General features: G+C 40.3%; 1 protein-coding gene across 1 annotated transcript; it reads left to right on the plus strand.

The window, feature by feature from the left end:
- On the plus strand, positions 1 to 26,201 carry LOC117993236 (acyl-coenzyme A oxidase 1-like). Its single transcript, XM_069507924.1, has 13 exons — positions 1 to 152; positions 2,648 to 2,807; positions 4,640 to 4,808; positions 6,637 to 6,760; positions 10,944 to 11,188; positions 12,017 to 12,177; positions 14,432 to 14,594; positions 16,458 to 16,648; positions 17,475 to 17,627; positions 18,198 to 18,303; positions 19,863 to 20,015; positions 21,447 to 21,563; positions 21,813 to 26,201. The coding sequence occupies exons 1-13, from the start codon at positions 35 to 37 to the stop codon at positions 21,954 to 21,956; spliced, it is 2,004 nt and encodes a 667-aa protein (XP_069364025.1). The 5' UTR covers positions 1 to 34; the 3' UTR covers positions 21,957 to 26,201.
- The last annotated feature ends 142 nt before the right edge of the window (positions 26,202 to 26,343 follow it).

Below are 26,343 nucleotides of genomic sequence, written 5' to 3' on the forward strand. Positions count from 1 at the left end.
GTTTGCTTATAAAGGTCCCAATAATCTAGTAAAAATGACAAAAGTAAATGTGGATTTGCAAAGAGAAAGGGATTCGTGCAGTTTCAACATAACAGAGTTAACACATTGGATTGATGGAGGCACTGACAAAACTGAAGAGAGGAAGAAAAGAGGTAACTTATCATTATGCTAACCTATATTCAAATTGAAATTATAACTAAAGGAAACATTGGAGTTTTTGTTGGTTACTGATGTAATTTTAGCACATTGTTCTCAATTTTACATAGTTAAAAGTTTAGCGTCCAAAATAAAACTAAGAAAGTAGGTACTACAAACTTGAAATAATATTTAATGAATATTTCATAAACATTAAGAATAAGTCAATGTTCAGAGTATACATATACATTATACATAATATATAAGTACCTACTTTAATGGTTGTGTAATTCTACCTCTATTATTATTAACCTACTTTTTTACGTAATTATTTTTCCATTGCTGTAATCATGTACCTACTGATTTCTATGGACATATTATATAGGATGATTAAGTACTTTAATTATTATCTGCTTCAGAGGTTTTATATTTTTTATGTACCTACACTTATATTAAAAAGAGGTAAGGTTGAATTTAGAAGTTAATCTCTGAAACTACTCATCCAATTTAAAAAAAAAATCTCTTATAGATAGCTACATTATCCCCAAGACTGTAAAATATCATGGACAAAGTCACAGACAAATGCTTGTATTTCATAAACCAGTTTTACCACTCAACTTTTACCATGGGTTTAAAAAGATTTTTGTTTTTAAAATCTCATGGAAACCCTTTGTTCCTCAAGAAGAAAAGTAGCTTAGAACACTTCTTGCACAGTTCTCTATCTGCCTGTTGAAAGTGTTGTCTAAATCAGTTTAGTAATTTCAAAGATTAGCCTGAATAAACAGACTTAGGCCAGAAAATCTTAAATTTGGTATTTTAGGTATTTAATAAAGTCAGCTCTCTAAATCTCTATTTTGCGGATTATCTGTATATATATAAAATTTAATGTCCTGACTGACTCACTGACTTATATATCAACAGCCTAAACTGCTGGTCCTAGAGATATTAAATTTGGAGGGTGTGTTCTATGTAAAGAGAAGGTATCCACTAAGAAAGGATTTTTTGAAATTCCACCTCCAAATGGGTTAATTGGGGTTTTTAATTTATTTAGTCCACTCGGATAAATTCGCAAGCATAAGCGAGTCACAAATAAAATCCAAGATTAAATTAAGAATAGCCAACATCCTATATTTGAGTGGTTATGTACTTTCATACATAATCACGCAAAGTTCAGTTTTTATCGTGTCCTAAACTTAACATATATTTTATCAGACAATTATATTAATTGGCACAATGAAGTTGCATCACTTGCAGGTCATCTAAAACAAAATAAAATATAACTATAATATTACTTATATAACAATAAGCTATAAATGTGCAATACCTGTGAATCAGCTTGCAATAAAGTGCATTTAACTGTTTTACAGGAACAGTAGATTTCATGCATATTTTCCTCTGTAATGCATTTTCTTATTGTGCTATAAAATATCCCTGCAACAAAAACAAAGGAAAATCTACCAATACCTAATGGTACATAATATTATTATTCTCCATTGTAGACTCATACTGAGCATGTGGAGAAAGGTTTGCCCATAGTCTACCACGCTGGCCAAGTGCAGATTGGCAAATATCACACACCTTTGAGAACATTGTGAAGAACTCTCAGGCATCCAGGTTTCCTCACGATGTTTTCCTTTTTCGTTAAAGCAAATGATATTTAACTACTTAAAACGCACATAACTCCAAAAAGTTAGAGATGCATGCTCAGGATCGCACTCCAGACCCTCCAACTAGGAGCCTTTACCACTGGGCTATCACCGCTTTTGTTTTTAATATTAAGTAATAAGTTCTGGTGATTAAAGCGACCGGTAACAACAATTAAAGGAATTGATTAGGGTTATGTCATGGGATTGGGAATATGGCCTTATTAATTAATCCATATCCATTCTAAAACCAGAGTTCCCATGGGAATTTTAAAAACATAAATCCACACGGTCATAATCGCGGTTGTCAGCTAGTAGGTACAAAGGCGGGTGTAACCAGAACGCTAACAAAAACGAAAACAGGTGATGACAGTACTGATGATTACTGATATGACACCACAAAACAACGCGAAAAAATATATACAAAAAAATCCTTTAATTTTGTAAAGGTTTCCGATATATTGCAAGTAAAACAACTGACTGACGCTAGTGGTCAACGAACGTTGCGTAAGTAGGCCACTCCGAGTCAATGCCGCGTCGTAGGTAGGGCATTGACCCGAGTTTTGCGCGCTATACATTGCTGGTTTGAAAAATACTAAATCACAAATCTACAAAATGAAGCAAATAGTTATTGGTATTGGATTGTGTTTAGGTAGAATAACATGATGATGGGGATGGCCGTCTCTGCATAGGAAGCCGGTTTGCGGTCTTACCGGTCTAAGTGACCGCTCATTCAGATGACTGTATGTTTAGCTGAATAACTGACATCAGTAATAAGAGGATAAACTGCATAAAACAATAACGCTAAGTTTTTGCTAGCGTTCTGGTATACACCCTGCACTGCATATATTTTTTTCTCATTGTTCCAGAGGAAATGGCTCTCAACGAAGGCATACACTTAGAACCTGTACCGTCAGTGTATTTAAGCCACAAGGAGAAGTACGAGTTAGCCGTCAAAAAAGCATGCCTGCTGTTCAAAATGATACGTAAACTGCAGGAGGAAGAAAACGCTGGCATGGAAAATTACTTGTAAGCCTTTGCTGAATTGTTTATTACACCAACTTTTTTCAACGCTGCATCTCGATCGATCTCTAGGATCTCTTTAGAAACCAGGCTACAATCTTCTTATATGTATAAGAAAAGGAAAAGCTGACTGACTGACTGACTGATCTATCAACGCACAGCTCAAACTACTAGACTGATCTGGCTGAAATTTGGCATGCTGATAGCAATTATGACGTAGACATCCACTATAAGAAAGGAGTTTTGAAAATTCAATTCCTAAAGGGGTAAAACATGGGTTTCAAATTTGTATAGGCTACGCAGACGAAGTCGCGGGCATAAGCTAGTAGGTATATTAAAGGAAAAGTTGACTGACTGACTGACTAACTGATTGATCTGTCAATGCACAGCTCAAACTACTGGAGGGATCGGGCTGTTGGCGTGCAGATAGCTATTACGACGTAGGCATCTACTAAGAAAATTCAATCCCTAAAGGGGTCAAACAGGGGTTTGAAATTTGTGTAGTCCACGGACAAAGTCACGGGAATAAGGTAATTTTATTTAAAAAAATATCATCACTACAATAACTACATTTATATTCCATACTAATATTATCCTTATTATCTATCAAAGTGTGTCTGTCAGTCTGTTATCTTTTCACAGTCCATCCGCTTTACCAATTACGACGTTTGGCATACATCCCAGGCTGGGTATTTTGTCCCTGGAAAATCAAAGAGTTCGATGTTCTTTTTTAAATTTAAGGGGCGGACCAACAAATTCCTAAAAGGCCGGCAACGCATCGGCGGTTCCTCTGGTGCTGCAAATGTCCATGGGCGGCGGTAATCACTTAACATCAGGTGACTCGCCTGCTCGTTTGCTCGCTATCTCTATTTTTAAAAAAAGTAGGTAACCCACAGTATGACGTTATTTAAACTCATGGGTATTCAACAGCTACTACAAGGTTTTTTTTTATTTCATTGTTAAGTAGGTAGGTACTTATTAGTTTAACTAGCTTATGCTCGCGACTTCGTCCGCGTGGACTACACAAATTTCAAACCCCTATTTCACCCCCTTAGGGGTTGAATTTTCCAAAATCCTTTCTTAGCGGACGCCTACGTCATAATAGCTATCTGCATGCCAAATTTCAGCCCGATCCGTCCAGTAGTTTGAGCTGTGCGTTGATAGATCATTCAGTCAGTCAGTCAGTCACCTTTTCCTTTTATATATATAGATTAATTATTTATTCACTATTTAGTTTTGGTAACAATTGGCATTGTTCTATTACTATTTAAATAAAAAACCGAAAACGGTCAATCTAATGAGCCTGTAAGACGTAAGTAGGTCGCGTAGAGATTTTATGATACTTTTAAAGTAAGTCTGCGGCCCAGGTGGGAGCGGGTGTCCTGAGGAGCGGCCCACGTGTAGACATATTTACAGGAATTACGACGGACGGATGCGTCGTAATCGAGAGTGGGTGCCGAGCGGCATGGAGAGTATGGCATCGCGCCCACTGGCCGCCCCGTAGGATGCACCTGCTCCTAGCTGGGGCGCAGACAGAGCCGTGTCACGTACAAGGCACGGATTCAAAGCATCATGAACGTTTTATGTATATGAAGCCGTATTTGTGCACGGACGCCACACGGTGAAGTCATGATGTTTTGCCTCGTCAAGCAGATTTAATGTAGTAGGAACTGCCGATGACGTCATATCCGCTGCAACTAGGTACATCCGTAAAATAAGATGTTTAATAAAATTACCTCCATGCTATATAGTCTTTCCCATAAAAGAGCACACAAAAAACGTAATACATACACACACACGCAACATACACAATCAAAATAACATAATTTTTCCCACAGAGCTGTCCTGGGTGGTAACTTAGGAGCAGCCATCCTCGGCGATGGCAACCCTCTAACGCTGCACTATGTGATGTTCATACCCACCATCATGGGCCAGGGGGCTGTTGAGCAACAGGCGTACTGGATTGGAAGAGCGTTCAACCTTGACATTATTGGCACTTATGCTCAGGTAAGATTGCTCGTAGAATTTGCAGGATGGTAATTTAGGAGCGGCGATCCTAGCCGATGGCAAGCCACTAACACTGCACAAGTATGTGTGGACCAGGGGACTGTTGAGCAACAGGTATACTGGATTGGAAGGGCGTTCAACCTTCACATTATTGGCACTTATGCAGAGGTAAGGTTGCTCGTAGAATTTGCAGGATGGTAATTTAGGAGCGGCGATCCTAGCCGATGGCAAGCCACTAACACTGCACAAGTATGTGTGGACCAGGGGACTGTTGAGCAACAGGTATACTGGATTGGAAGGGCGTTCAACCTTCACATTATTGGCACTTATGCAGAGGTAAGGTTGCTCGTAGAATTTGCAGGATGGTAATTTAGGAGCGGCGATCCTAGCCGATGGCAAGCCACTAACACTGCACAAGTATGTGTGGACCAGGGGACTGTTGAGCAACAGGTATACTGGATTGGAAGGGCGTTCAACCTTCACATTATTGGCACTTATGCAGAGGTAAGGTTGCTCGTAGAATTTGCAGGATGGTAATTTAGGAGCGGCGATCCTAGCCGATGGCAAGCCACTAACACTGCACAAGTATGTGTGGACCAGGGGACTGTTGAGCAACAGGTATACTGGATTGGAAGGGTGTTCAACCTTGACATTATTGGCACTTATGCTCAGGTGAGATTGCGAGTAGAGTGTGAAGGGTGGTAACTTGGGAGCGGCGATCCTCGACGATGGCAACTCTCTAACACTGCACTATGTATGTTCATAGTTTCATACCCACCATCATGGGCCAGGGGACTGTTGAGCAACAGGCGTACTGGATCGGAAGGGTGTTTAACCTTGACATTATTGGCACTTATGCTCAGGTAAGATTGTATTATTTATTAATACTCGCACTTGACTGTTTTTAAGGTTCCGTACCTCAAAAGGAAAAGTGGAACCCTTATAGGATCACTTTGTTGTCTGTCTGTCTGTCTGTCTGTCTGTCTGTCGTCCGTCTATCTATCAAGAAACCTACAGGGTACTTTCCGTTGACCTAGAATCATGAAATTTGGCAGGAAGGTGGGTCTTATAGCTGGCATTAGGGGAAAAATCTGAAAACCGTGAATTTCTGGTTACATCACACAAAAAAAATTGTGTTCATAAACTAAAAATTAGTATTTTCAATTTTCGAAGTAAAGTAACTATATCAAGTGGGGTATCATATGAAAGGTCTTCACCTGTGCGTTCTAAAACTGATTATTTTTTATTTTTATGCACCATAGTTTTTGAGCTATCATGCAAAATGTCGAAAAATACGACTGAATTACGGAACCCTCGTTGCGCGAGCCTGACTCGCACTTGGTCGGGTTTTTTAACTTATTCCAGCTACTTTGCTAATTAACAAAGTTTCTGTTTCATCACTTTCGTCATTGCATATTGCATAATAATTATAAGTCATATCATTTATTGAAAGGAGATGTTTCAAATTGTGCCACATACTACATGTACGCTTTAGTTGTGATAGCCTAGCGGTTAGGACGTCCGCCTTCTAATCGGAGGTCGGGGGTTCGATCCCGGGCACGCACCTCTAACTTTTTGGAGCTGTGTGTGTTTTAAGAAATTAAATAGCAGTCGCTTTAACGGTGAAGGAAACCTGCATACCTAAGAGTTCTCCTTAATGTTCTCAAAGGTGCTTGAAGTCTGCCAATCCGCACTTGGCCAGCGTGGTGGACTATGGCCAAACCCTTCTCATACTGAGAAGACACCCGTGCTCTGTAGTGAGCCGGCGATGGGTTGTTCATAATCATGATGATGTGAGTGATAATTTATTCGTATTTATGTATACTAGACGGAGTTGGGCCACGGCACGTTCATCCGAGGGCTGGAAACCACGGCAACCTACGACCCTACTACTAAAGAGTTCGTGCTGCACAGCCCTACGCTCACGTCGTACAAGTGGTGGCCTGGAGGACGTAAGTACAATCCATACTAATATTATAAATATGAAAGTGTGTCTGTCTGTCTGTCTGTCTGTCTGCTAGCTTTTCACGGCTCAACCGTTCAATCGATTTTGACGAAATTTGGTACAGAGGTAGCTTGCAACCCGGGGAAGGACATAGGCTCCTTTTTATCCCGGAAAATTTGAGAGTTCCCACAGGATTTTTAAAAACCTGAATCCACGCAAACGAAGTCGCGGGCATCAGCTAGTTATAAATAACATTCATACATACAATCTTTGGCAACACCAATTTTCTGACTTCAAAAATCTAAATACATATATAAAACGAAAAGGTGACTGACTGACCTATCAACACACAGCTCAAACTACTGGACGAATCGGACTGAAATTTGGCATGCTGATAGTTATTATGACATAGGCATCCACTAAGAAAGATTTTTTTAAATTCAACCCCTAAGGGGGTGAAATTGGGGTTGAAATTTGTGTAGTCCACGCGGACGAAGTCGCGAACAAATAACACTCATACCTACCATCGTTGGCAACACCAATCACGATATAAATACAGCTATTAGATTAACATCCTTGTATGTTTTTAGTTATATGTTTACTTTGTGTTGTGTGCAATAAAGTATGAATAAATAAATCTATTCATTGTAAGTTACTAACAGGTCTACATAACGGCCGGTTCAAGTATGACATGACAAACAAATACATTGTTTGCAAAGTACGGCCTTTTATGTATTCGTAAATGTCCTGACTAAAAATAAATAAAAATCGTGATTTTTTCAAAATATTCTCTTTAAATAATGAATTCTAGCCACATAAGCTACTGCTATACAAAACATTACGTCATTTTATTACTACAGTCCAAGACCCTATTAAAGAAAACTTTATTTTACGACAGGCGAGATTCTCATTATTTTATAGAGGTAATTATGGTATGTATAACTATGTATTAGGTAATATGTTACTGTTATATTTAAGTACATCCATACTTGATGATGTCCGCGACTTGGTCTGCGTGCAGTTAGATTTTTAACGAAGAAATCTTTGAATCATATGGGATCAAAATGAGCCTATGTCACACTCCAGGTTTTAACTACGAGTAGAACCAAGTAAAAATCACGTGGATCCGTTTGCTCCTTGTGGCGTGATTGAAAGGCAAACTAGGGTATTTTTTCCAAATCGCATTGTTCGTGTGATTCTTCTAGCGTCAAATTTTTGTCGCTTTTGACTATGAACACGATCCCATGAAATAAGGGGTAACAAGAAACATCAAGCTTAGAGAGTTGAGTTGAGAGCACTCGATTGTATAAATCCTACCTAAAATTATACGGTACGGTATAGTTACGGCTCTTCTCAGACCTGGGCGCGCTTGGAACCCTCGTAGCTCTAGTTTTAAGTTTGCGTAATAATTATCACCACTATATCTTAGATATCCAACATCTGACCATCAAAAAGAGAAATTTATTACCTACTAGCTGATCCCCGCGGCTTCGCCCGCGTAAATTTAGGTTTTTGAAGATCCCGTATAGCCTATGTCACTCAGGAATAATGTAGCTATCTACTAGTGAAAGAATTTTTAAAATCGGTTCAGTAGTTCCAAAGATTACCCCCTACAAACAAACTTAACGACATTACCTCTTTATATAATAGTATAGATATAGATATAGATTTTGAATAAATCATTTGACTATATATATTTTAATCTTCTCCATTCTAAGAGGTTGAGCAGGTTCTTATATCAAGGTAAATAAAACTAATTTTGAGTTGTCATCAAGAAATACGCCGCGTCTCGTCTCTGTTGTCTCTTCAAGCGTTAAATATTTCACGTATATTCTATTTACTTAGTACATATACTGCCGTATAATCAATAACTAATTATAATCATTAATCAAAATAATCCTATTCGTTTAGATTACAATAATCAAAGTATAGGTAATTTAATTATCTTAGTCTCACGATAAATATACTAGGTTTAGTAACTTTAGTATAACTATACTAACATTTTGTCTAAATAATAATTATGTATCACTAGATGATGTTATCAACTTTGTCCGCATGGATTTAGGTTTTTAAAATCGCGTGGAAACTATTTGCTTTTTCGGGATGCAAGCTACCTCTGTACCAAATTTCGTAAAAATCTGTTAAACGGAAGGGTCTTTAAGAATCCCGTGGGAACTCTTTGATTTTCTGGGATAAAATGTAGCCTATGACCGTCCCCGAGATGCAAGCTATCTCTGTATCAAATTTCATCAAAATCGGTTTAACAGATGGGCCGCTATCAGATATACAGACACACTTTCGCATTTATAATATTAGTTTATGAATGGGACGCGGATATAACAAGGTCCAAGTACAATGTATTTTGCTTGCTTTGCCATTTGCACCTCACCTCATAATTATTATAAGAGAAAAAAAAACCGGCCAAGTGCGAGTCAGACTCGCGCACCGAGGCTTCCGTACTACTGTCGTATTTATCGACATTTTGCACGATAATTCAAAAACTATGATGCATAAAAATAAATAAAAATCTGTTTTAGAATGTACAGGTGAAGACCTTTCATATGATACCCCACTTGATATAGTCTCTCACTTCGAAAGTTGAAAATACTAATTATTAGTTAGACTCGCACTTGGCCGGTTTTGTTAATGACCTCATTTTAAATTTTTTGTGATGTAACCACAAATTCACGGTTTTCGGATTTTTCTCCTTACGTGTGTTATAAATCTACGTACCTGCCAAATTTCATGATTCTAGGTCAACGGGAAGTACCCTATAGGTTTCTTGAGGTTCCTTTTTCCTTTTGAGGTACGAAACGTAATAATTATTATTAAGAAACAGTTTTGTAACTTGATCTTACCTACTGCAGAAACCTTTGTTCTGAAGTAGGTCTTTGACTGATATTACCCTGAGGGACCTTTGATCTTACATATCTATGTTATTATCTCAGTCCGATTTGTAAAATGAGCACAAATATGATTAAAAACCGGCCTATGCATATTATGCTCGCGATTTCGTCCGCGTGGACTACACAAATTTTAAACCCCTTAGGACTTGAATTTTTAAAAATCCTTTCTTAGCGGATGCCTACGTCATAATAGCTATCTGCATGCCAAATTTCAGCCCGATCCGTCCAGTAGTTTGAGCTGTGCGTTGATAGATCAGTCAGTCAGTCACCTTTTCCTTTGGTGATAAAAACATGACGGTTGATAAAAACAACAATTATCTACTTAGGATTGTTATTTAGCTTTGCATATTTTTTGTGGAAAATACCTACTTCATTATCATATTTTTATATAGACGACTGTGGTTTTGTATACCTACGTTGGTTTTGTAGTGTGGAACGTAATAGGTTAGTATTATCTTACAATTAGTATTTAATTATTGTTTACCAATCCGCACTGGGCTAGCGTGGCAGACTACGGCCTAGAGATCTGTGCTCAGTAGTGGGTCGGCTATGGGGTGATGGCGATGATGATTTAGTTACTTCTAAAGAGATTTATATCACAATCGTCAGCCAATATGCACACGAAGTTGGACATAGGTAGCCCTCTTTTAAGAAAAAAAAAACCGGCCAAATGCGAGTCAGACTCACGTATCGAGGGTTCCGTACTCGGGTATTTTTTACTGTCAGCCACCTCATACCCTGGACCTTTAAATTTCGTCTTCGCAGATGCTTGGCACCTACGATTATTCTGGCTGCTTACAAAAACTAATAAAATTGTTCTCCGAGTATCATATTATTATAAAAATTAAGAATCAGACTTTAAGTAAGATTAAGATATTTTTGCGTGCTTTAAAGCGTCTGGCGGGAATAACGACCCACGGAAGATGTCTGGCAGTATTAATTATTTATTAACTATTAACACTATTCTGTAAAACATACATAAAAATCAGCACTCAGACTTTAAGAAAAGTGACTAATGTATTTACGTACCTTTAGCAACTGTTGTCCCTTGGCTCAAGCTAGCAAATATACGAACGTTAAAGGTACAAACACTACTCTATCGCACACATTTTGTTACTCAGAAGACAGGTCTGGCAATATCGGAATCTTGCTCTATAAGGGAAACACCGTCTTGCGCCTCTGGATTCAGACGGCGCAAGACAGTGCCTATAAGAGACCTATGTCCAGCAGTGTTTCAGTTGTAGCTAATGATGATGAATAAGGGAAAACTATTTTGTTTCGCAGTGGCACACACAGCCAACTATTGCATCGTCATGGCCCAACTACACACCAAGGGCAAATGCCACGGCATCCACGCCTTCATCGTCCAACTGCGCGAAGAGGAAACTCACATGCCGCTCCGTGGCATCAAGGTTGGCGAGATTGGCGCCAAGCTTGGCATGAACGGCACCAACAACGGGTTCCTAGGCTTTGACCATGTGAGAATACCTAGGGATCACATGCTGATGAAGAATTCTAAAGTTTTAGAGGTGAGCATTTTTTGAAAAGATATCGCAAACTTATGCCTAAACCCTTCTCATTCTGAGAGGAGAGCCGTGCTCAATAGTGGACCGGCAATGGGTTGACATGATGATGATGATGATCGCAAACTTTGTCCTTGCAAACTTTTAACGTCAAATTTTTCAAGTCATTTGAGAGAAATTATTTGGTCCCTTTTTTGGAGATTCTTAATAATTATGTAGGACATAATAGATGATTCCCGCGACTTCGTCCGCGTGGATTTAGGTTTTTGAAAATCCCGTGGGAACTGTTTAATTTTCCGGGATAAAAAGTAGCCTATGTCCTTCCTCGGGATGCAAGCTATCTCTGTACAAAATTTCGTCAAAATCGGTTGAACGGTTGAGCCGTGAAAAGCTAGCAGACAGACAGACACACTTTCGCATTTATAATATTAGTATGGATGTCATTGTCTTTTCTTGTAAGCAATGAAGTACTTAAATAAATACCTAATATGTAAGTACCTTTAAGGGTGTCTAGCAGGGGGTTGCCATCACTGTCTGGCAATGCATGACGTGATTTCTAATACTATTCTGAAGAAAATATAAAAGAATTAGACTTTATACTTTGACGTAAGATTTTTTACACGTTTATTACCTGTTATCTCCCAAAGCCACCATGATCCAAACAAACATCCAAACAAACGTTCCTCCCAGTGTTAGGGACAATACGCAGAGAAACTTTCACCTTTTATAAAATGTCGGAGGTCTGGCACCCGCTGACTCTTAGTCCAACACAGTGCAAATATGGCAAGCTCTTTTTCAAAAACGCACTGTACGCACGATGTCCTTTGTCCACAGGACGGCACGTACGTAAACGCGCCGAGCTCGAAGCTGGCGTACGGCACGATGATGTTCGTGCGAGTGATGCTGGTCAACGACGTGTGCAAGTACATGGCCAAGGCCGTCACCATCGCCGTGCGTTACTCCGCCGTGCGCAGGCAGTCGCAGCCCAAACCCAAGTGAGACACTACCCCCGCCCACAGGACGGCACGTATGTGGTCAACGACGTGTGCAAGTACATGGCCAAGGCCGTCACCATCGCCGTGCGTTACTCCGCCGTGCGCAGGCAGTCGCAGCCCAAACCCAAGTGAGACACTACCCCCGCCCACAGGACGGCACGTATGTGGTCAACGACGTGTGCAAGTACATGGCCAAGGCCGTCACCATCGCCGTGCGTTACTCCGCCGTGCGCAGACAGTCGCAGCCCAAACCCAAGTGAGACACTACCCCCGCCCACAGGACGGCACGTATGTGGTCAACGACGTGTGCAAGTACATGGCCAAGGCCGTCACCATCGCCGTGCGTTACTCCGCCGTGCGCAGGCAGTCGCAGCCCAAACCCAAGTGAGACACTACCCCCGCCCACAGGACGGCACGTATGTGGTCAACGACGTGTGCAAGTACATGGCCAAGGCCGTCACCATCGCCGTGCGTTACTCCGCCGTGCGCAGACAGTCGCAGCCCAAACCCAAGTGAGATACTACCCCCGCCCACAGGACGGCACGTATGTGGTCAACGACGTGTGCAAGTACATGGCCAAGGCCGTCACCATCGCCGTGCGTTACTCCGCCGTGCGCAGGCAGTCGCAGCCCAAACCCAAGTGAGACACTACCCCCGCCCACAGGACGGCACGTATGTGGTCAACGACGTGTGCAAGTACATGGCCAAGGCCGTCACCATCGCCGTGCGTTACTCCGCCGTGCGCAGACAGTCGCAGCCCAAACCCAAGTGAGACACTACCCCCGCCCACAGGACGGCACGTATGTGGTCAACGACGTGTGCAAGTACATGGCCAAGGCCGTCACCATCGCCGTGCGTTACTCCGCCGTGCGCAGACAGTCGCAGCCCAAACCCAAGTGAGACACTACCCCCGCCCACAGGACGGCACGTATGTGGTCAACGACGTGTGCAAGTACATGGCCAAGGCCGTCACCATCGCCGTGCGTTACTCCGCCGTGCGCAGACAGTCGCAGCCCAAACCCAAGTGAGACACTACCCCCGCCCACAGGACGGCACGTATGTGGTCAACGACGTGTGCAAGTACATGGCCAAGGCCGTCACCATCGCCGTGCGTTACTCCGCCGTGCGCAGACAGTCGCAGCCCAAACCCAAGTGAGACACTACCCCAGCCCACAGGACGGCACGTATGTGGTCAACGACGTGTGCAAGTACATGGCCAAGGCCGTCACCATCGCCGTGCGTTACTCCGCCGTGCGCAGGCAGTCGCAGCCCAAACCCAAGTGAGACACTACCCCCGCCCACAGGACGGCACGTATGTGGTCAACGACGTGTGCAAGTACATGGCCAAGGCCGTCACCATCGCCGTGCGTTACTCCGCCGTGCGCAGACAGTCGCAGCCCAAACCCAAGTGAGACACTACCCCCGCCCACAGGACGGCACGTATGTGGTCAACGACGTGTGCAAGTACATGGCCAAGGCCGTCACCATCGCCGTGCGTTACTCCGCCGTGCGCAGACAGTCGCAGCCCAAACCCAAGTGAGACACTACCCCCGCCCACAGGACGGCACGTATGTGGTCAACGACGTGTGCAAGTACATGGCCAAGGCCGTCACCATCGCCGTGCGTTACTCCGCCGTGCGCAGGCAGTCGCAGCCCAAACCCAAGTGAGACACTACCCCCGCCCACAGGACGGCACGTATGTGGTCAACGACGTGTGCAAGTACATGGCCAAGGCCGTCACCATCGCCGTGCGTTACTCCGCCGTGCGCAGACAGTCGCAGCCCAAACCCAAGTGAGACACTACCCCCGCCCACAGGACGGCACGTATGTGGTCAACGACGTGTGCAAGTACATGGCCAAGGCCGTCACCATCGCCGTGCGTTACTCCGCCGTGCGCAGGCAGTCGCAGCCCAAACCCAAGTGAGACACTACCCCCGCCCACAGGACGGCACGTATGTGGTCCACGACGTGGGCAAGTACATGGCCAAGGCCGTCACCATCGCCGTGCGCTACACAGAAAAGCACCCATGCTAAACTTATACTAGTTCTACTAATCTGCACTTGTTCTGAGGCTGAGATTTGAATAGTGTACTTTGATTTTCCTTACACTTAGAGTTTAAACAAGACATAGACATGTCGGAAGCATAAATCTGTCCCTATTTAACTCTGTCTTAAGTCTGAGTAAAGATAAATAAGCCCTATGGTTCCTTCCATAATAAGTAATGTACTACTTTTATGTTTTTTCTATTACCAGTGAGCCTGAACCACAAATCATCGACTACCTCACACAACAACACAAGCTCCTAGTGGGCATAGCGACGGTGCACGCGTTCCGCATGAGCGCGGACTGGCTGTGGCTCATGTACAACAACGTCACTGCGGAGTTAGAAGCCGGGGACATGGAGAGATTGCCTGAGGTAACCTTCTTCATTCTTATAAGCTCCTGGTACATTTTGGAGGTCTCCACATACAAACACCAATTAGGTCCTAAACCTCTAATTAGGCTACGTGACTAATGTAACAACTAAGTCACTTTTGGGCGACACCTCAGATTTTTACAAAAAAAATTTCGTCATTTTGAATTTAAAAATAGATGCTATTTTCATTATCAGAACCCCGAAATTACACGCTTATCTATTCTTTAAAAAGTAAGTCGGCCATCTTGGATTTTAAAATGGATGTCATTTTTTTAATAAGCATTCCAAAATACATTGCCCGGCCAATTGGCCCCGATTCTCTAGTCTCTCTCTAAACTAAATTTAGAGTATCTGCATCCTTTTCTTTTTACTAATGCTAAAAAAGGAACGGAACATGACTTTCACATTTAAAGACTCTAAATTTTAGTGCACAATACAAATTTAAACAGTAGGTTCGCGAGTGCGTGCTAAAATCATGGGTTTTACCATCTAAAAATTAAACTTAGAAATGTCAAACTGCTTCTGTCCTTTTCATATTACAACAGTAAGAAGAGGGTGCGAATACTCTAAAATTAGGTTGTGCTTAGAATCGGTGCCAATTACACTCTAATCTATTTTTCAAAAGGAAGTTGGCCATTGAAAATAGATTTCATTTTCATAATCAGCATCTCGATAAATCCTGAAAATACCATCCATATCAATTCACCTAACATAACAACACAAGCTGCTAGTAGGCATAACGACAGTACACGCGTTCCGTATGAGTGCGGACTGACTGCGACTCGTAGAACAACGGTGATTACACGTTCTTCATTCTTATGGGTTCCTGGTACTTTTTGGGGGTCTTTTCATACAAATATGTACGTTTTGCCAAAAAGTTTTTCGATATTGGATTTGAAGATGGATCTCATCATCATCATCATCATGATCAACCCATCGCCGGCTCACTACAGAGCACGGGTCGGATCTCATTTTCTTAATAAGCATTCCGAGATACAATGGCCCCAATTCTCTAGTCTCTCTCTAAACTAAATTTAGAGTATCTGCATCCTTTTCTTTTTACTAATGCTAAAAAGGAACGGAACATGACTTTCACATTTAAAGACTCTAAATTTTAGTGCACAATACAAATTTAAACAGTAGGTTCGCGAGTGCGTGCTAAAATCACGGGTTTTACCATCTAAAAATTAAATTTAGAAATGTCAAACTGCTTCTGTCCTTTTCATATTACAACAGTAAGAAGAGGGTGCGAATACTCTAAAATTAGGTTGTGCTTAGAATCGGTGCCATTACACTCTAATCTATTTTTCAAAAGGAAGTTGGCCATTGAAAATAGATTTCATTTTCATAATCAGCATCTCGATAAATCCTGAAAATACCATCCATATCAATTCACCTAACATAACAACACAAGCTGCTAGTAGGCATAGCGACAATACACGCGTTCCGTATTAGTGCGGACTGACTGTGACTCGTAGAACAACGGTGACTACACGTTCTTCATTCTTATGGGTTCCTGGTACTTTTTGGGGGTCTTTTCATACAAATATGTACGTTTTGCCAAAAAGTTTTTCGATATTGGATTAATTGAAGATGGATCTCATCATCATCATCATCATCATGATCAACCCATCGCCGGCTCACTACAGAGCACGGGTCGGATCTCATTTTCTTAATAAGCATTCCGAGATACATTGCCTCATAATCTATTTTACAAATTGTTGTCGGCCATTTTGGATTTGAAATTGGTGTTCATTTCCGTAATCCAGCATCTCGAGAAATCGCTCGAGGCGCTTACTATATATCAAAACATAAGGAATAGGTAAATAGCAACCTAACTAACACGACTGTTTCCATTGTCAGTTGCACGCGCTCTCGTGTTGCCTGAAAGCAGTGAGCACGGATGACGCGGCGCAGTGCGTGGAAAGGTGCCGGCTGGCTTGTGGGGGCCACGGCTACATGCTGTCTTCAAACCTTCCGCTCACTTACGGGCTAGTGACGGCCGCGTGCACGTACGAGGGCGAGAACACTGTCATGTTGCTGCAGACTGCCAGGTAAATGTTTTTAGGGTTCCATACCTTTTCCACGCACATGCAAACTGTGGAATCAACTCCCTTCGGCGGTGTTCCCATTAGATTACAATGCTGGAACGTCGTTCCACTACCCATATTATAAATGAGAAACCATTATAAATACTATCTGTCCCGGCTTACTCACGTGTGTAGTCGACGTTAGCCCGACTAGTTTCGAACCCATCCGGGGTCCTTTTTCAAGGGAGTCCGTCCGCGCACGCGCCGCGGTTTTGACTGCGGGACGCACGTGCCGCTGCCCGTAGAGCCCGTTGTGAGGGTGGCTGGGGTGGGGGGGGGGGGGGGGGGGGGGAGACAGCTGCCGATCCACCATGAGATGAGAAACCATGTTTGTTGGTTGGTTTGTCCTTTGAAGCAACGGAATCTCGTCGCAACGGATCGACGTGATTTTTTACGTGATTATAGATAAAAACCTGGAGAATGATATAGGCTACTTTCTATCCCGGAACATTCCGGAAGTTCCCACGGGATTTTTAAAACCGTAAATCCACGCAGACGAAGTCGAGGGCATCAGCTAGTTAAAGTACGCTCCCTATTATTATTCCGTTTCCATTCGGGTATACGGAACTGTAGAGAACCTACGTAGTCCCATACATTTCACATGTTGGGGTGATTTTACTATTTTTAAACTCTTATTTACATTAGCTATGAGTTCGGGCCTTTTTCACGTGCCACAACATATTTTAGGCACTGTTGTTATGTTAGATTTTAAGGCGCTACTTTTGTAAAAGTTTATTAGTGTTTAAATATGTGTTGGATCAGCAAATTAATCTAATTTTATTCTGACTAGGTACCTGGTAAAGGCGTGGCAGCAAGCGGCGGCGGGCAACAGCCTGCCGCCCACGGTGGCGTATCTAGGGGAGCTGCGCGCCGGGAGACGCTCCCCGCCCTGGGACAACACCATCGAGGGCATTGTTAAGGGATTCCACATGGTCGCTTCAGGGTAAGTACTCTCTTTAAAACTGATGGAAGCCAGAGCCTAAAGTGAACGCACCTTGTCTACGACAAGTGATTAAAAAGACTATTGTCTATTGTAGATCTGTCAATGTCAATGTATTGTGTCAAGTGTCATCTTAAAAAATTGTATTTTCAATACACTCCAAGTTTATTTTTAATCTAAAGTCTCTTTTATTTACTAAATCACAAAATAATAAGTAAATTTAATTCCTACAAAAACATTTAAAGCTCCCAGGATTTGACTATTAGGCCCTTTCATACATAGCGATACTCGCAAGAGACGATACCGCAGTCGCATGCCAGTAGAATACATGTTCGCTATTCGAGTTTCGTACATTATGCTACTAAAATCAAAGAATTCTTCTTGAATTTTAATGTCAAACTGCTGTTCTTTCTCAGATCTTTCAAAAATCTTTCAATTCAAACTTGTTGGAAAATTACCAATTTCAATTTTGGATTAAGAAAAACGCTTTGAGCTGAATTCTGAAGGATATATATTTTTATATTGAAGTAAACCGTGAAAAGCTTTTGGTGATTAACTTTTTTTTTTGTACAGAAAAATCGGTTTATGCGTTGCACAGATTGAGAAGCGCCAGAACAACGGCATGTCATACGAGGACGCGTGGAACATGACATCCATTCAACTCGCCTCGGCGTCTGAGGTATGCTTATTATTTGATCCATTTATTTTTGTACACGTGGAAAGTAAAAAAGACCTATAGCTGCTCCAAAATAACGACCTATTCCATCCAACATTTTTATTTTTTAAAAGAATATTAAATAAAATAAAATAAATAAATAAATAAATAGCCATTTATTTCCAAAATACATAATTACAATTGTTATCTAAGTAGGTACATTATTAGATTATTTGTTATCTGTTTAGTTTGTAAGATCTATATAAATTTCTTATGTCATTGCTTCAATTAAATTATTATACAAAGTTGGTAAATTATTTATTAAAAATTAAATTAAGTTATTTCATTGTTATTATTATTACTTTCCATTAATAGTTATTAAAAAAAATTAAAAGATATAACATATTATTTAAAACAAAGGATGCACCTATTATTTAGTTTGGTTGTATTAGTTAATATTTTGGGTACCCATCTTTGGGTGTAGGCCTCCTCCATATTGCTCCACTGTGATCTCACCGTGGCGAGTCTCGTCCATGTCGGTCCTGCTACATCCTCGATGTCGTCCCTCCAGCGAGCGCGCGGTCGCCCACGCGGCCGGGTGTGGTCGCGCGGCCACCAGTGTAGTACCATCTCACTCCACCGACCGTCTCTTGCCCGAGCCACATGGCCCGCCCATCTCCATTTAAGTTTACATGCGAGCTCCACAGCGTCAGTAACCTGTGTTCTTTTTCGAATATCCAGGTTTCTCTGGCGGTCACTTAGTTTTATGCCCAACATGCTTCTTTCGGTCGCCCGTTGAAATATTTGTATTTTCCCTATTATTCATTTATTTTTGTACATGTGGAAAGTAAAAAAGACCTCTAGCTGCTCCAAAATAACGACCTATTCCATCCAACATTTTTATTTTTTAAAAGAATATTAGCCATGTTAAATGACTAATATTCCCCTTTCCTCTCCAACTAAGCGTAAAGTTTGTGCTAGGAGTAGGTACGACAATAGTGCAACGGGCGGGGTTTGAACCGTCGACCTTTCGGTTTTCAGTCCACTCCTTTACCGGTTGAGCTAATAAGGCTCTATCTATAATTAATATTAGTCTATTTTATTAGTATATTGGTATTATACATATTATTTAATACATGTATTAGTGGTTTATGTATTAGTATGTATCAGTTATTTGAATGTTTGTTTATTAGTATATTACACACCACCTGCAGTCTAATTTTCCTTTTACTTTCCAATCTTTAAGGTTGCCTGGTAGAGATCGCTAATTAGCGATAAGGCCGCCTTTTGTATCTTCCTTCTGTCTGTGTTTTTTATTCTTTAATGTAATCCTTCTTGTGGTTGTGCAAATAAAGTGTATTTATTATTATTATTATTATTAATTAAAATTAAATTGAAGTGGATGGATCTCGCGATAGACGCGCGTAACGCAGTTATTTCTTGGGCCTTTTTCAGCTGTGATGTTTTTGCAGTATTTTTAACAGACTTCATTAGTATTTTTAACTGATTTTATGGAACTTTCACGAAATGGGGAGTAAAACTGCCATATCTCTTCCAAGTTGTAGTTGTATTTTAATTTTCAGGCCCATTGCCGCGCAATGCTCTTATCGACTTACTATAAGGAGAATGAAAAGCAAGTGAAATCAGTGTCGCCGGCCTTGCGGCAAGTGTTGCTGCAACTCTGCGATCTGTACGTCGTGTACTGGGCCCTGCAACGCATCGGAGACTTGCTGAGGGTGTGTATTGTGATTTGTGGCTAGTTACCACCCTACTGGCAAAGCCGTGCCGCCAAGCGATTCAGCGTTCCGGTACGATGCCGTGTAGAAACCAAAGGGGCATGGGTTTATTAAAAACTGCCATACCCCTTCCAGGTTAGCCCGCTTCCATCTTAATATGATTTAATATGATTTATTTATTCATTTGCTTTCATGGTTACATGAAGCCCCGTTAGGGCATTGCAAAGTTAGGTACATTAACAATACATACATGCTAAATATATAATTATTATACAATTACATGCAAACTACGTGTTACATTATTTTATAATAGATTTTATCATGTAATTATATAGGGCATTCATTTGAATCGAAATTATTTTTATTTATTGATCGCACTAATTAATTAAGTTTGTTATAATGTCAATTAGTTTCTTCTTTGTTAATAATTTAGTAATATTAAGTAGGTACAAGTATGTTAATATAAAATAGTTTCGATTGTCAGTAAGAATGTCATATTAAACTTAAATTAACAGGTTATAGTAAGTACAACATAGTCTGAAGCATGGATTTAGAAGTAATAATTCTTATAACTTACATAAGTATTAGTAGGTATTTAAAAATTCTTTGGTCTAAAGTCTAAACATACAAATAGGATATGCAAATATAGTGTCGGTCGTGCAATTGAGGTCATGTATTAAATAGGTAGGTATGATTAGTTTTGCAGTAATTCGTCTATCTCATAGAAACTATTCTGTATGACTTAGACTGCATTCTGCATTCTGTATGACTTAGACTTAGACTGCATCGTCACTTACCACCAGGTGGGATTTCAGTCAAGGGCTAACTTGTATCTGAATAAAACAATTAAATAAATAATTATACCTCTTCACACAGGTACACACAAAACATATTCACACTCAAACCTATACGCATGCACGCACACACACTCTGAAGGTTGCACTTAAATCCCGTGGGAACTCTTTAATTTTCCGGGATAAAAAGTAGCCTATGTCCGTCCCCGGAATGTAGGCTAACTCTGTACCGTTCATCAAGATCGGTTGAATGCTTAGGCCGTGAAACGCTAGCAGACTGACAGACACACACATTTTTTCATTTATAATATTGTATGGATTACACGAAGTAAACAATTACAGATTACAGATGAATAGAAAAGTTATAGACACGCCTAATTCGGCAAGTTTTTACGGTTTAACCCAGATATGAGCACACACACACACCCGCACACTCCCGCGGTAATACGGTGCGGGATAGCGCGGGTGATGTGTGGGTGTGGGGCGTTCCCCCGCGTCATAACCCGATTGCCATCCCGACCTGTCGCGAACTATAGCTATCGTATAGTTCTTCGAGGTTTTATCAAAATTGGATACATACTACATACACACTATTTTTCCTGAATGCTGGTGTAAAATGTGACGTCATATTCCTCAGTTCACATCGATATCGGAGCGCGATATCGAGCAGCTGCAGAACTGGTACGAAGACCTGCTGGTCAAGGTGCGGCCCAACGCTGTGGGACTCGTCGATGCCTTCGACATCAGAGATGAGGTAAGATATAAAGTCACTATCTATGAACTGCTAGAAGATGCCCGCGACTTCGTCCGCGTGGATGTAGGTTTTCATCATCTTCTTCATTCATCAGCATTCATTCTTTTTCATTCATCAGTATTCATTCTTCTTAATTCATCAGCATTCATTCTTTCCTCTTCATTCATCAGCATTCATTCTTCTTAATTCATCAACATTCATTCTTCATTCATCAGAAAATTCTATAGAATTTTGGAATAATTTGAACAGATCCTGAACTCGGCGCTAGGCGCATACGACGGACGCGCGTACGAGCGACTGATGGAGGAAGCGATGAAGAGCCCCCTCAACGCGGAGCCCGTCAACCAGAGCTTCCACAAGTACCTCAAGCCCTTGATGCAGGGCAAGCTGTGATCTAGCTATAGTACTTCACCTCTACACTTTTTTTAAATATTCAGATACAAGTAAGCCCTTGACTGCAATCTCACTGGTGGTATAAGTCCCGCAAAATGCTATTGCGCTGGAACCGGTAGCGTTTCTTTCATAGAACCCAGAAAGCCGGGCATGCTAGTCGGAATATCAATAATATCACACTATATAAATTAATAAATATTCCATGAAGTTTGAATTCCGCGCGTCTTGGAATTTGTCAGTTTTGCCGAAGGTCATTGCGCCCACCGGCAGGCGAACGCAGCGCTCGGCCGGGTCCGGCGTCGCCCGTCGCCGCTAGCCTGCCTGCGAGTTGCGAGTTTCCATCTCGCTCTAATCGAATAAATTTGTCCCTCGGTTTTTTTGTGCTCTTCTAACCTATTAGAAATGTCTGCTGTTCACGCTATATCTAAAAATAGTAGTATAGCGTTTTGTTCCCGTAAAAAAGCCAGGCTTACAAGAATTTGCGCATGCGTGAATTTTGAGAGTGCGCGGCTATTGGTTGATTTCTCCGAGTAAATAATTACTTGTTAGTTGTTCATGTTTGTTTTTGTGGTGGTCCGCGGTCAGGCTAATAATTTGAAAAATAATCGTAAATTTTGTACAAAATTAGTGTTGATTTAGTCAGTGTTGTTCCTTGTGACAATTTAAAGTGTGTGCAAAGATTATTGGCCGAAAACAAGGTAAAGCTTTCAACTTTTGAAGAGAAAAAACAGCTTATAACTTCATCAAAACCTAATCCTGACTTGTGTATTTCTCAAATTAGTAAAACTCATAAAAGACAATTTAACAGGTCGGTGTATAAAACGCAATGGATAGTTCGGTGTTCTCATACGAATAAGTTATATTGTTGGTGTTGCATTTTTTTTCTAACGAAAAGAACGTATGGAATACGTCGGGTTACAACGATTTAAATAATTATCTACTGCTATAAAAAGGCATCAAAGTTCCCAAAAACATATGAGTTCTGTAATTTCTTTTCATAATTTCGGTAAACAACGCATAGAAACTTCATTGTCTCAGCAATTAGCAAATGAGATTTCAAACCATAATTCGCGTGACGACCACAACCGTAGTGTTTTTCAGAGGTTAATTGATATTGTTTGTCATTTAGCACAACAAGAACTGCCTTTTAGAGGTCACGATGAGTCTAAAAAATCATTAAATAAAGGCAATTTCTTGGAACTTGTATCGTTACTTTCGAGATACGATTTCGTTTTAGAAAAACATATGCAAAATCAACAAAGCGACAAATCAGGGCCTAGTTATTTATCAAACAAAATTCAAAATGACATAATTCATTCTGTAGCCGATGTTATTAAATCTCGAATCGAGTTCGAGATCAATACGACACAATTAGTTTCAGTTATAATTGACAAAACACCCGATGTGAGCAATAGAGAGCAGTTGTGCGCAATTCTCAGATATTACTCTGATAACGATATTAATGATCGCTTCTTGGGTTTTTTTAATTTGTCACTTTCTTAAGCAGCATACTTTTCGATGTTACACCACCACTCAAACAAACGGCTTTTTTCAAAGCCACAGTAGGTATGCCATTGGTGACATGCTGTTAATTCTGTCTAGTAGTAGAATGCCTTCTGTGTGGTTTGTAGAGCTCACCAAGACAACATAATATTAAAAAGAAGACAGAAGAATATAATGGATGGGTCATGGGGCTCACGCTGGCATTGCATGCGGTACTTTGGTACTCAAGTACCGCCACTGGCTGGAACCATGTCTCATTAACATCGAATGACGTCATTTTGACGTCAGCCGAAATAAAAATATACCATCATCTCGAAACTTCAGTCTAGTGCTGACGTCACTAAAATGGCGGTCACGCGCATTAGCAATTTGCGGGACTTACAAGTGATGATGCAAGTCTAAGATGAAAGCGGGCTGACCTGGAAAGGGTATGGCAGTTTTTTTTTTGTTAAACCCACATGCCTTTGGTTTCTACACGGCATCGTATCGGAACGCTAAATCGCTTGGCGGCACAGCTTTGCCGGTACGGTGGTAACTAGCCACGGCCAAAGCCGTTACATACAATACATACAACCAACAGCCTCAATAGCTCAACCGGTAAAGGAGTGGACTGAAAACCGAAAGGTCGACGGTTCAAACCCCGCCCGTTGCACTATTGTCGTACCTACTCCTAGCACAAGCCTGACGCTTAGTTGGAGAGGAAAGGGGAATATTAGTCATGTAACATGGCTAATATTCTTTAAAAAAAAAAATAAAAAAAAAAAAAAACAGACGAAATGAACTAGAGTGAAAGAACTCTCGGTTTGATCCTGAATCAAAAATATCTACACTAATATTATAAAGAGGTAAAGTTTGTAAGTTTCTAAATAATTTTATAAGTTTGTTTGTAGGGTGTAATCTCTGGAACTACGGAATTGATTCTGAAAATTCTTTCACGAGTAGAAAGCTACATTCTTCCTAAGTGATATAGGCTTTGTCTTATTTTCAAAAAATTAGAGATCCCTACGAAAATTGTAATAAACTACCCGTCGGGGCGGGTCACTGGTGTCAAATATTAGGCTATGGTGACGTAAAATCAAATAAAAATAGGGCTACTTTAGGGCTACCTGTGTCCAATGTACTAGCATTTTTTTTATAATTGTCACTAGCTGACGCCCTCGACTTCGTCCGCGTGGAATTAGGTTTTTAAAAATCCCGTGGGAACTCTTTGATTTTCCGGGATAAAAAGTAGCCTATGTCACTCTCCAGGTCTTTATCTACACCCATGCAAAAAGTCACGTCAATCCGTTGCACCGTTGCGACGTGATTGAAGGACAAACCAACAAGCAAACACGCTATCGCATTTATAATAATATGATTTATAAGAAGATGCAATATCGTCTAATGGATTCCGCTAACAAACGCAAACACAAATTTAAACAAAAAAGCATTGTGCCAAACTGAAAATGCAGAATGTGTGAAAAATACAATATTTTTTATCGTATGTAATAGTGTACTACCTACTTAAATTAAATATTACACTAAACCTGTGCACTAAACCTAAAATCGTGAATAAAAAGATGGCGTGACCAAGATCAGGATATAAAAATATTAGAAAACTTTTTCAAATATCATAGACAACTTTTTAATGTTTTTTTTTGTTAATATTTATTATAATTAATAATTATTATAATTACATTTATTTTTTCCTGTGGTACTTTGGGTAGAAATAAGTGATGGCCACAATACATTATTATGTACTTAAGTAAACTTTTACATGACAAAATGACTTATATTATGGATGAACTGAAAATGTATATAATAAGCGTGATAACATCATGCAGTTTATTGCTGACATCATCATTTTATCTCACCAAATATGTGATACTAAGGTGTAAAGTGTTGATTCTTGCCTTTTACTTTGTAGCTTTGTTATAATGGTAGAGATTCTATTTCAAAGTAAAGGGCTTATTCCACCTTCCTAAATAAGACGTCCTAAATGGTACAGTTACCGTCAAACTAGCTAACTATGCCACTTAATGGTACTTTGCCCCAAAAACAATTTATAAGCAAATTCGTTATGTAATTTTTTTTTGACAAATTAACATTTAAACCAAAATTTGTTCGATTTTAATGGTGAGCAAAGTAATCCGGACTTTAAGCTAACATTGCCCACATCGGTTTTTATAAATTGCTTTTTGGGCAAAGTATCATTGAGTGGCAAAGTTGGCTAGTTTGACGGTAACTATACCATTTAGGACGTCTTATTTAGGAAGGTGGAATAAGCCCTTAAGACCAACTTTAAGGTCATTAAATATAAAACTGTTATAAGTCTATGGAAAACATTTATTATGTACCTACAATGTTTTTTTAATATGTGCAATAAAATAACATAAGATGGCCCATAAACTTATTATTAGGTTACCTACTCCTTTGATCATAAGTTTGTGAGATTGTCAAGCGTAATATTAATTTTTATATCGATTTACATTTGTATGACTAGGCATTTAATTTCTAAGTTAAATATAATTTGATTCACTAAAGATTAAATGAAATACCATATTATTAAGATCTCGTAATGTGTAATCATATTTATGTATACATATTGAGTATCAATATTGTAGGTGGTGGTTGTAATACATTCCATTACACATGTAGAATGAGATTGCACAGTATTAGTTTATATTGATTACTATTATCGGGATTTACGAGATTTTGTGAAAATATATAATGAATAAATATATATTGTTATTTACTATGTTATTTTGTGTTTCATTTAATGAATCTAGACTTGATTGGAATCTTTACTTGGAAATGATAAACCTTACGTTCTCTACTCTGCCCACGTAATTGAAAACACAGTATCTGAACACAGTAACTTCGGTTACTGTGTTTATACTTGTTT

This window comes from Maniola hyperantus, chromosome 2 (genome assembly GCF_902806685.2).
Source record: "Maniola hyperantus chromosome 2, iAphHyp1.2, whole genome shotgun sequence".
Classification (NCBI taxonomy): Eukaryota; Metazoa; Arthropoda; class Insecta; order Lepidoptera; family Nymphalidae; genus Maniola; species Maniola hyperantus.